General features: G+C 36.2%; 3 protein-coding genes across 3 annotated transcripts; all 3 read right to left on the bottom strand.

Annotated features, from left to right (window-relative positions):
- Positions 1 to 1,923: 1,923 nt before the first annotated feature.
- On the bottom strand, positions 1,924 to 2,538 carry LOC107921546 (uncharacterized). The gene is made up of 2 exons (XM_016851386.1): positions 2,233 to 2,538; positions 1,924 to 2,187 (listed from the first exon to the last, which is right to left on the bottom strand). The coding sequence occupies exons 1-2, from the start codon at positions 2,536 to 2,538 to the stop codon at positions 1,924 to 1,926; spliced, it is 570 nt and encodes a 189-aa protein (XP_016706875.1).
- A 992-nt stretch (positions 2,539 to 3,530) lies between these two features.
- On the bottom strand, positions 3,531 to 5,303 carry LOC107921446 (uncharacterized). The gene has a single exon (XM_016851294.2). It carries the CDS (start codon positions 4,482 to 4,484, stop codon positions 3,618 to 3,620), a length of 867 nt encoding a protein of 288 aa, XP_016706783.1. The 5' UTR covers positions 4,485 to 5,303; the 3' UTR covers positions 3,531 to 3,617.
- An 80-nt stretch (positions 5,304 to 5,383) lies between these two features.
- Positions 5,384 to 6,342, bottom strand: LOC107921545 (uncharacterized). Its single transcript, XM_016851385.2, has one exon. It carries the CDS (start codon positions 6,340 to 6,342, stop codon positions 5,464 to 5,466), a length of 879 nt encoding a protein of 292 aa, XP_016706874.1. The 3' UTR covers positions 5,384 to 5,463.
- Positions 6,343 to 11,352: the final 5,010 nt, after the last annotated feature.

Below are 11,352 nucleotides of genomic sequence, written 5' to 3' on the forward strand. Positions count from 1 at the left end.
ACAGACTACTAAACCATTCAAGAGAAAGTTCAAACACACTGATAGAGCACCTAAGTTCAAAAAGAAACAAAAGGGCTCATGCTATCATTGTGGAAAGCCAGGACATTTCAAGAATGAATGTCTATTTTTAAAGAAGAAATCATCTTCTAAGGCTAATAATAACGAAAAGTTCGTTGCAATGATATCTGAAATTAATATGGCACAAGATGATAATTCATGGTGGATTGATACTGGAGTAACTAAACATGTGTGCAAAGACAAAAACATGTTCACAAAGTTCACACAATGTGAAAATGACAATGTCTTGTACATGAGAAATTCTTCCAGCGTAGCAATAAAAGGCAAAGGGTCTGTTGAACTACAATTCACTTCTGGAAAGGTTTTAACCTTAAATGATGTATATTATGTACCAAAAGTTAGGAAGAATTTAGTGTCTGGAAGTCTGTTGAATAAGTTTGGTTTCAAACTTGTTTTTGAGGCAGATAAGTTTATTTTGTCCAAGCGAGGAATTTTTGTGGGGAAAGGGTATATGTATGAGAGTATGTTCAAACTCAATATTTTTAATAAGAATAAAAATACTATTTCTGCTTATATGGTTGAATCTTTTTGTTTGTGGCATTATAGATTAGGTCATTTGAATTATAGAAAATTGAATGACATATATAAGTTAGATTTAATTCTTGTTTTTAATAATAATATTGAAAAATGCAATACATGTATGTTGACAAAAAGTACAAGAAACCCTTTCCCTAAAGTTAAAAGGAAAACAAAATTGCTTGATTTGATACATAGTGATTTATGTGCATGCATAATAATCCTACATTAGGTGGAAATAAATATTTTGTTACTTTTATTGATGATTGTTATAGATATTGTTATGTATACTTATTGCATTCAAAAGATGAAGCGCTTGATAAATTTAAAGTTTATAAATCTGAAGTTGAACTTCAGTGTGAATCATTTATCAAGTGCTGAAGATCAGATAGAGGTGGAGAATACTATAATCCAAGTACTGAAGGTCTTGGACAAGGTTTTTGGGTAGAAGTTGTTCTAACAGCTTGTCATATATTGAATAGAGCTCCTAATAAAGAAACCAAAAGAACTCCCTATGAATAATGGAGGAAAGGAAACCAAACCTTAATTATTTGAAGGTTTGGAGTTGTATAGCTATTGTTAAAATTCTAACACCTAAACGTAAAAAGTTAGGTGAATGAGAAATTGAACACATATTTATAGGTTATACACATAATAGCAAAGCATATAGGTTCATGGTAATTGAACCAAATGATTCAATTTCAATTAATACTGTTATTGAATCAAGAGATGCTATTTTTTTATGAAAATAGATTTAATTCTATATCAAGACAATTACAGCCACAACAATTGATTCATTCTTCAAATGAGAATGAGATTCCATTGAAACAAATTGATAATAATGATGAATCTTGTCAAGAATTAAGAAGAAGAATTAAATAACATTATTTGAATAGTTATAATATTAAATGAATAATTATGTGTTTTTTTTAAAGACATTATTATTTAGAAAGACACCTATTGATGAAAGATGTCTCTTTGAAGAGACATGAAAATTCCTATAAATAGGAATGAGATTTCATTTGTAAAATACACCAACAAATTCTAATATTCTTTCTTTCCGTCCTTCATTTTCTAATATTATTAGATTATTCTATAAAGTATTACTGCAGAAATCCTTTGTAAAAATTGAGTTTCTTGTTATACATTGCTTAGTGCGTAGTGGACTTTTCTTGTCAGTGTAAAATGCAAATAGACATTGGTTTCATTGTATCCTCAAGGTTAAGTTCCTTGGAACTCATTTGCACACCGAAAATTGGTGGGGTGAATATAACCCTAAAGATAGTGGCTTGATACACGCCTTGAAACATTGTCCTATTTCTTCTTATTCTATTCAAGTTTCGTTCGTGTGTTCAAGATTTTTCTCACTGGAGTTTTGTACAAACAAAAAGTAAAGGAGAACAAGGACTCTAGCATGCTAAGAGTGACTGCTTGAACCTCCCTTAAGATGCTAACCGTGGCATAGGTCTCGTTCAAAGCGGTGCTTTCCTCGTGCTTCAAATTCTTCAAGGTCTTCAAGATTGCCCTTTTAGCTGCCTTCTTAGAGCTCAAGTATTTTCTAACCTCATTAGCAAAGCCTTTTGTAGCACCTCTCTTTCAGCACAAGATAGATTGAAGTTCTACAGTGCGTTCCTTTACTTGCAATACGACATCCTTGGCAGTGGTGAATACATCTAAAAGCCCAAGAGATCCATTCAACAGCTCATCGACATATTCCCCTTGCTGCTCATGGGATAAGGTTTGTTGAGTCAAGGGTAGCAGAAGCAGTTTCTCAGTGCAATCATGTAAATCGTGAAGCCTACCGAGTTTTTGGTTTAAGGACGACGATGTAGATGCCGACTCAGATGATGCCAATTTGCTCAAATGCTCATCAACCTTGGAAGCAAGAGGGTGGGCTCGAGAGGGAAAGCTATTGGAACGATTGTGGTAACCAGTGGTAGCCATTATTTCCTCTGGAAATAAAAACTTGGAAGTTGTGATCTGAATTCAATTTGCCTTTTCTTCCCTTCATCTACCTAATATATATATGCATATATTGTGTGAAAGAGGAGACATGAAGAATCTCACCCTTCCAAATTGAAGTCATGAGGTAACATGAACTTGATACCAATCTGAACTACTATGTCAGCATGGTTGAGCGATGTCTCCCTCCTAACATGCTCCACAACTCATAACATGATTCTTTTAATTAGTATATAAGATTCCTGATATAATAAAACTATACTATATAATGGGGCTATGCACGAGTGGCTTTAAGCTTGCTTCAACTGACAGTGGCTACTTGTCTATTATTTGGAGACAAGAGACTAATTTATGTAACTATTATTATTTAATCATTTCCATCAACATCGACTTGAACATGTGCATGCAATTAACATGGTTGAGTTTATTAATTTCTTGTCGTGCAGGAGGCGGGCAAGATCTGCAATCTCAACCTGTACATAGTTTGCAACTTATAGAAAAATGGGTGGAGTTTAATGATCAATGCAGGATGACAAAGCTGTGAGCATAACTGAGAGACAGTTTTCGTTAAATAATGGACCTTTTAAACACAAAATTAAATACAGATTAAAATCAAAATCAAAATAATTGGAGTACAAATGGCAAGGGGTAGGACAAGATCCACTTTCGTATCCTTTGCTCCCTTTTCTCCTCACAGAACCGAAGAAACTATTGTGATCGACAGACTATGATTTATTTTCTTAAAGCGTGTGAGATATGCATGTATCTACCATGTCATAGTCAAAGTAATCAAATTGTTAAAACTTATCAAAACAGGAATCCTGACAGCTCATGCATTCATAGCAGAATCGCATCAAATCTGGAATTTGGGTTTGGAGTTGGAATTCCAGTATCTATAATCTCGTAAAAAGAAAAGTTCAATTTGCTAGTTCAGATATTGGTGGACAAGATTTAATGAAAAGAGAGAAAGTTGGTGGAACGAAGACTGTATAATTTTTTGTTTTAACAATAGTTGTATACATGTAAGTTAAAATTATGTACAAGTTTACAATGCCAAGATTTCAACAGTTGACAATGTTTAGAACAGTGACTCTAGCTTTGATCAAACGCCTGAAGAAGCTTTCAAGACCTTCTTCAAGGTCTTGGATGCACAAGTCTGAGTTTTGGAGCTCATTTTGCACATTCTCAACATGCTTCACGTTTCCAGATTTAATGAAGGAACGCAATGCGGCTTCAGCATTCGCGATTTCATTTGTTTTCTCTTCTTCTTCCTCGCACCTTACTCTTTTCTGGTGCATTAACTTTGAAACTAGTGACCACCGGCTCGATGCCTCTGGCCCTAAAATAAAGGACAACAAGGATTGTAACACGCCCATGGTGGCTGCTACTACTTGTTTTAAGGTGCTAATCACGGCTCCGGTCTCACCGTCTTTGCTCATAAGTTTATTGTCCATATGCTTCAAGTTCTTGAAGGCCTTGCTTATTGCCTTTCTCACTTCCTTCTTGGAGGTTAAGTATTTTCTAACCTCATCACCAAGCCCTTCAACTTCTCCTCGTCTTCGGCGCAAAACCGATTGGAGTTCTTGAGTGCATTCCTTGATTTGCAACAAGGCATCTTTACCGGTTCCGCATACATCCAGGAGCACGAGAGATGCATCCAAAACTTGTTCAACCGATTTCCTTTGCTGGTCTTGAGCTAGAGCTTGTTGAGTGAGGGGAAACTGAAGCAACATATCCACATAGTCGTACAAATCTTGAAGACAGGTCAGTTCATGTCCTGTGGATGACGAAGATGTAGAGGCCGATTGAGATGCCCTCAATCGGTTCAGATTTTCATCAATTTGTGAAGTGATGGGGTGTTGCCTTGAAGGCAAGCTGTTTGAGCGAGCATGGAAAGAAGGTTGGACATTCAAAGGAGAGGCAGCCATTTCTTTGTTTTAGAGAAGAAAGAAGGCCTTGCAATTGCAATTGTGTGTTTCAACTCACTCTACCTATTTGCTGTCTTCCCATTGTCATCTGCTGAATATATATATTACAGGCTGAGGGTGGACAAGAGGAATCTCATCCTCTTTAAATATCAATTACAAGTAACATGAACTAGATTTGGATCTACAAAACTGTTCATGTGTTGTCTCCTTTCCACCGTCAAAACAACTCATTACCCTTTAGCAAATACAATCAAAACTTATCTTCAATAGCATGATAATAATATAAAAATATACAAATACACACGATGGTGCTGAGAAAGTATATAGGCAATGGCCATTTGCTTTTCCGTTCTTCCCTTATATTAATGCCTCATTGCTTTCAACTTGTCTGCTGGTTATCACCTTACGTTTGGCAAAAGGGAGGCAAGATCCGCATGCTTGACTTGTATACTATAATTTTTAGCAAGAAAGCATTTCTTGAAGATTCGATTGTCCCTTAACTAACAATTTTTTATGATGCAGCTCGTGTATGATCTGAATCAACCATGTGAATGTCAATTGAATTTTTTATTAGTTTCTAATAATGTGTTTGTGGATTGAGACGGTAGGATTCTTGACATTGAAGAAGATGATTCAGGGATAGTCAAGAAGAGTTCATTTTTGAAGACTTATTTCTCTATTTTTATTTATGTTTTAATTGATAGATTGAGTCAGCTCAGTCCGAATCTGGTTTAACAACCTTCCCTCAATTGAAACATCAAACATTTGAATTTATGGCTTAAAAAATCGAAAGTTAGAAAATCAGTCTTGAGGTTCTTGCTAAGTTGGTGTTTAAAACAGAATGGAGTTTATTCCAGACAAATGGGAAAAAAGGTGCAGATAAATGCTAGAAAATGATATTGTAGTATCAAAACTGCATTTCATTCAGTATATATATGTATATCTCATGTCTGTACAAGATTGGTGTTTACAAAATTTTCTAATGATTGAGTGCGTTGAGAAGAGACACCCTAGCTTTGATCATACACCTGAAGAGGCACTCAAGTCCATCTTCAAGATCTTGAACGCAAAGCTCCAACTCTTTTAGCTGTCTTGGCATCTCAACATTCTCAGATTTGCTCATCTTCTGACTCATTACTGATCTAAAAGCAGCATCAACCTTCTCAAATTCATTAATGTCTCTTCTTCCGGTTTGTTCACACGCTATCCGTTTGTGGTGCAATAGCTTGGACACTAACGCCCAGCTGCCACACTTCGATCGTTCCATTGGCCCTGAGATGAGGGTGAATAAGTACTCAAACATGGAGGAAGTGACTGCTTCAGCCTCCCTTAGCAAGCTAACCATTGCCTTGGTCTCGTGGTCGTTCGAAGATGAGAAGATGCGTTTCGTTTCCACGCCCTTCACATTCTTCAATGCCTTGTGGATAGTCTTCTGCACCACTTTTCTGGAGGTGAAGTACTTCCTCACCTCACCCACAAGCTCGACTTCTCTGCATGGTCTTCTTCGCATAACTGATTGAATATCCTGTATACTTCCTTTTGTTTGCAACAAAATATCCTTAGTAGTGTTGCACAGGTCAAAGAGCCTAAGGGATCCATCCAACAATTCATCAACAGGTCCCTTGTTTTGTTCTTGAGCTAATTCTTGTTGGGAAAAGGGCAACCGCAGCAACTTATCCACACAATCATACAAATCCTGAAGGCCATTTAGCTTATGGCTTATTGATGATGACGTTGACGTTTCTTCGGAATCCCTTAATCTGTTCAAATGTTCATCAATCTCTGAAACAAGTGGATTTGGTCTAGATTGCAAGGGGAAGCTGTTAGAACGAGCGTGGTGAGTTGTTTGGGCTGCCATTTTTCTTTCTTCTTCAGGGGAACAGCCCAATGGTTGAATGTTTCTACCTATTATTTGCAATAGCAGCAGTAGGCATCAGCTCCATTTTATATATACATCAGGTCATACAGACAAAAGGAATCTTAAATACTTATTTAATCAGCAATTTCTTATTGTTTCTTCACTCAATTTGGATATCGATCTGAGAACTCTGTCAGCGTTGTTTATGCAAAATGTCTTCCCTCAACCAGCTCTCCAGCTCAGGGCTGTCCAATTAAGTTAACATCATCCAATTTCCCCGTGCACAAGTTAGCTGTTGTCATTGTATAATTGAAATAAGACAACTGCAAACAATAAATATTTGCACAAGTGCAGCTACATATTCTATCCATTTCTATATGATATTGTGTCCCTTGGAAGTCGGAACCTAACATTTTCATTTTTTCTCCTCATAAAAGAAGTGACATTATAATACACACGCACACTAAATTAAAAGATCATGTACTGTAATTGTATATTTTGCCAATTTTCCTCCTGTTGGGTGTTTTACTGAGCATTTTTTGAGGCAAATACAGACTGGTTGAACTTTTATCCAATGCCTACTTGCTGTTCATCCTCCTCATTCACATGTTCAGATGCTCCATTATTCTAACCAAAGTAGAATGATTAAATCAAATGTCTTTAGGGTTTCGAAATAATTACTAAACAAGATCCTGTAGGATGAAATTGGCTTCTGAGTAATTCATTTTACTATTCACAATTTGTTATCATTTGAAGTATGCATGACCGCGTTCACCATATGATGGTCAAGCTTTCAATTATCTCTAAGGACGACATAAAAGGAATCATGACAGATCAGATATTCACAAAGTTTCTCAGCTTCCAAATTTGGTGATGGAGACTGTCATTCAACTTGCAAAACTAGATCTTAATCTAACAGGCTTAAAAGGTGCACCAAACCATTCTGGAATGATTATTAAAATTTATCCCCTAAGAAAACAGAAGAAAATTGTGGGAAAAACAATTAGACCATATAACTTTCCTATTACTAGCGAAACAGTAGAAAATTGATCAATATTTGGAGAAATAAAACAAAGAAAATGATAAAAAAATATAATTAAAAGAGAAAAAAATTGTATATGGAAGAAATAAAATTCCTTATAATAAACTTTTTATTTCAATCACTCTACTTAAATTCTTCATCACATACAACTCTTTATATAGGAGTTGTAAGTGACTATTCATCTATATCACTAAATGCTAGGAGTTGTCACTATTCATTTACATAACTTGAATACTATAAGAGTTATGACTATCCATGCATGTGTATAACTTTTCATATTCAAGTCTCTTCACTCTTCATAATGTGTGTAACTTTTCATCTTCAAGTCTCTTCACTCTTCATATTCAAGTCTCTTCACTCTTTTAACTTTTCATAATTTATTTGTACAAGATTAATTTAATTATGTGCCAACAATGCCTCCCTTAAATTAAACTTGCTTCGAACTCCCAACCTTTCAACATTTTTCTTGAAGACTTGTCCACTAAGCGGCTTTGTGAAGATATCAGCCATCTGATCTTCTGTCTTGCAATATTCAACTTGAATATCACCATTATTCACTAGTTCCCTCAAGAAGTGATACGGAATGCGAATGTGTTTTGTCCTTCTATGAAGAACTGGATCTTTTGTGACCGAAATAGTAGAACTATTGTCACAAAAAAAAATCGTTGACTTGCTCTGCTTCTGCTTAAGACTCTCCAAAATTCCACGTAACCAAATCAATTGACATCCTGCATAAGATGCAACGATATATTCAGCTTCTGTAGTCGAAAGCGCCACAATTGATTGTTTCTTTGAACTCCATGAAACTGCACCACTACCAAGGTGAAAAACATAACCAGAAGTGCTTCTGCTATCATCAATGCTTCCTGCTAAATCACTATCCGTATAACCAATGAGATCAACTAATGTATTAGCTTGATAGAAAATTCCATAATCAATGGTTCCCTTCACATATCTCAATATTCTCTTGGCAGCCTCCCAGTGATTGGAGTAAGGTTTCTCCATGAATCTACTCACCAAGCTAACAGCATACACGATGTCAGGCCTTGTCGAAGTCAGATACATCAACTTCCCAACCAAACTTCTGAATATGGTGGAATTGACAAGCTTTCCTTCACCCTCTTTAGATAACTTCAGACCTGTAATGCATGGAGTAGAGACTGGATTCGCATTTTCCATCATGAACTTTTTAGAACTTCCTTTGCGTAGCTCTCTTGTGAAATAAAAATTCCTTTCTCGGATTGATGAACTTCAATGCCTAGAAAATGATGAAGTTCTCCCAAATCTGTCATCTTAAATTCTGCCATCATTGAGTGCCGAAATTCTTTCAACATCTTCACATCATTTCCTGTGAAAATAAGATCATCAACGTAGAGACTTACAACCATGAATCTTCCTTGAGAATTTCCTTTGATGTAGAGAGTATGCTCATATGGAGATTTCTGGAATCCACACTTCTGAAAATAAGAATCGATGCGGCTGTACCAAGCTCGGGGTGATTGCTTCAACCCATACAAAGCTTTCTTCAACTTGTAAACTTTTTCTTCTTCTCCTTTTTTGACAAACCCTGGTGGTTGATCAACATAGACTTCTTCTTTGAGAACACCATTCAAAAATGTAGATTTTACGTCTATTTGGAACATTTTCCAATTGTTTTGGGCAGTAAGAGAAATAAGTAACCGAACTGTCTCAAGTCTTGAAACTGGAGCAAATACCTCTGTAAAATCTTCTCCTTCCTTTTGCTTGTATCCTTTTGCAACCAATCTTGCCTTGTACTTGTTGATAGAGCCATTCGGATTCATCTTTGTCTTGTACACCCATTTGACTCCAATTGAATTCTTGTACGGCGGTAAATCTGTGAGTTCCCATGTATCATTGTTTTCAATTGAGCAAATCTCTTCTTTCATGGCTTTCCTCCATATTTCTTCTTGATATGCATCATCAAAAGAAATTGGATCTCCTGCAAAGAAAAAAAAGAATACAGTATCATTTTGCACAACTTCATCCGTTACATCATATAACTCTTGGATGCTTCTCGTTTTTCGGATCGGGCTGGATGAAGAAGAATTTGATGAAGAACTTGGGGAAGCAGGAGGATTTCCTACTTTAGCATCATCTTCAGCATTCTTAATTACTGCCTCTTCTTCTTCTTCAAGTTTAAAAGGAAAAATTGGCAAATTTTCTTTTTCAACTTCCATTTCTTCAAACATGGAATTTTTATCAAACCGAACATCTCGGCTTATCACAATCTTCTTTGTCACCGGATTGTACAACTTGTATGTCTTACTTCTTTCACTATAGCCAATGAAAATGCATTTCTCTGACTTGTCATCCAACTTGCTTCTCATTGCATCTGGAATATGAGAGTAAGCAACACTCCTAAATACTCTAAGATGACGAACACTAGGCTTTATACCATACCACGCCTCATGTGGCGTGCAATTCTCCAAGCTTCTTGTCGGTGATCTGTTTATAAGATAAACTGCACAGGAAACAGCTTCAGCCCAAAATCTTCTTGATAACCTCTTCTTCTTAAGAAGACATCTAGCCATTTCCATAATTGTTCTGTTCTTTCTTTCACACACACCATTTTGCTGAGGTGTATGGCGGACTGTTATTTCATGCCAGATGGCACTATCTCGGCAATATTTCTCAAATTCTTTTGAAAACTATTCACCTCCACGATCTGTCCGTAAGGTGTTAATTTTCAGCCCAGTAAAGTTCTCCACTTCTGCCTTGAAATCTTTGAATCTCTGAAAAGCCTCTGATTTTTCTTTGACACAATACACCCATAACTTTCTTGAGTAATCATCAATGAAAGAGATAAAGTAACGATTATCTCTCAAAGATGAAACTGTCATTGGACCACAAAGATCCGAGTGAATAAGTTGCAATGGTCTTCTTGCTTTCCACGAGGATTGAGAAGGAAAAGCAATTTTGTGTTGCTTTCCAAGTTGACATGCTTCACAAACATCATCAAGCTGATCGATTTTTGGTAAACCTCTGACCATCATCTTCCTTGAAAGCATCTCCAAATTTCCATAGTTCAAATGTCCATATCTATCATGCCATAACTTTGAAATTCTTTTATGAGCACCAATAAAGCAAGACATATTCTGATTTTGAACGGTGAGAGAGAAAAGATTATTTGATGCCACTCCAACTCTAGCAACAACCTGATTTTTCTTTGACAAATAGCAAGCCATGTCACGGAAATGAATATCATACCCCTTCTTTAAGAGATGCCCAACGCTAAGCAGATTATTTTTAAGACCAAGAACAAAATAAACTTCAGAAATTTTCTCTACCCTTCCTTGCTTTGTTTTGAACTCCAACTCACCAACACTACTAACTTTGTAAGCTTTGCCATCTCCTATTTTTACTTCTCCACAATCAGATTCAAAGAACTTTGAAAATAATTTTTTGTTACCTGTCATATGCTTGCTAGCACCACTGTCTATGTACCAGACATCATCAATCTCTCCACTATGAGATATGAGCAACAAAGTTTCTTGCTTTTGCTCTTGATTATTTTGTACTATATTAGCGACAATGATAACATTCAAAATAGCCACGACCTCTTCCTCTTTGATTTCCATGTCCACGTCCTCTTTGTGATCCTCTAAAATTTTGACTTTGGTTGGCTTCTTTCCATCCATTCTCCATGCTTGCATCTTCACCTCTTTGACGAGCATTTGAGCCTCTTCCTCTAAAATATCTTCCTCTTCCACGACCACGATCTCTCCCTCTTTGATTTTTAAAATCTCCCTTCTTCTCATTTAGAGACAACTTTGACTGGAGTGCTTGATCTAGATCTACTTCCTTTTTCTTCTTGTTTAATCTTTCTTCATGGGCTTGCAACGAACTTGTGAGTTCATCAATAGTCATGGTACTCAAGTCCTTGGATTCTTCAATGGCTACCACAATGTAGTTAAATCTGGAATCTAAAGAACGGAGGATTTTCTCAA

This window comes from Gossypium hirsutum, chromosome D01 (genome assembly GCF_007990345.1).
Source record: "Gossypium hirsutum isolate 1008001.06 chromosome D01, Gossypium_hirsutum_v2.1, whole genome shotgun sequence".
Taxonomy (NCBI): Eukaryota; Viridiplantae; Streptophyta; class Magnoliopsida; order Malvales; family Malvaceae; genus Gossypium; species Gossypium hirsutum.

Bases quoted from the DNA above. Each gene is read 5' to 3' on its own strand.
- LOC107921546 (XM_016851386.1), bottom strand. From the start codon at position 2,538: ATGGCTACCACTGGTTACCACAATCGTTCCAATAGCTTTCCCTCTCGA. The intron at 2,188-2,232 runs GTAAAGGAACGC...TTGTGCTGAAAG, and splicing joins CCAAGGATGTCGTATTGCAA to AGAGGTGCTACAAAAGGCTT.
- LOC107921446 (XM_016851294.2), bottom strand. From the start codon at position 4,484: ATGGCTGCCTCTCCTTTGAATGTCCAACCTTCTTTCCATGCTCGCTCA.
- LOC107921545 (XM_016851385.2), bottom strand. From the start codon at position 6,342: ATGGCAGCCCAAACAACTCACCACGCTCGTTCTAACAGCTTCCCCTTG.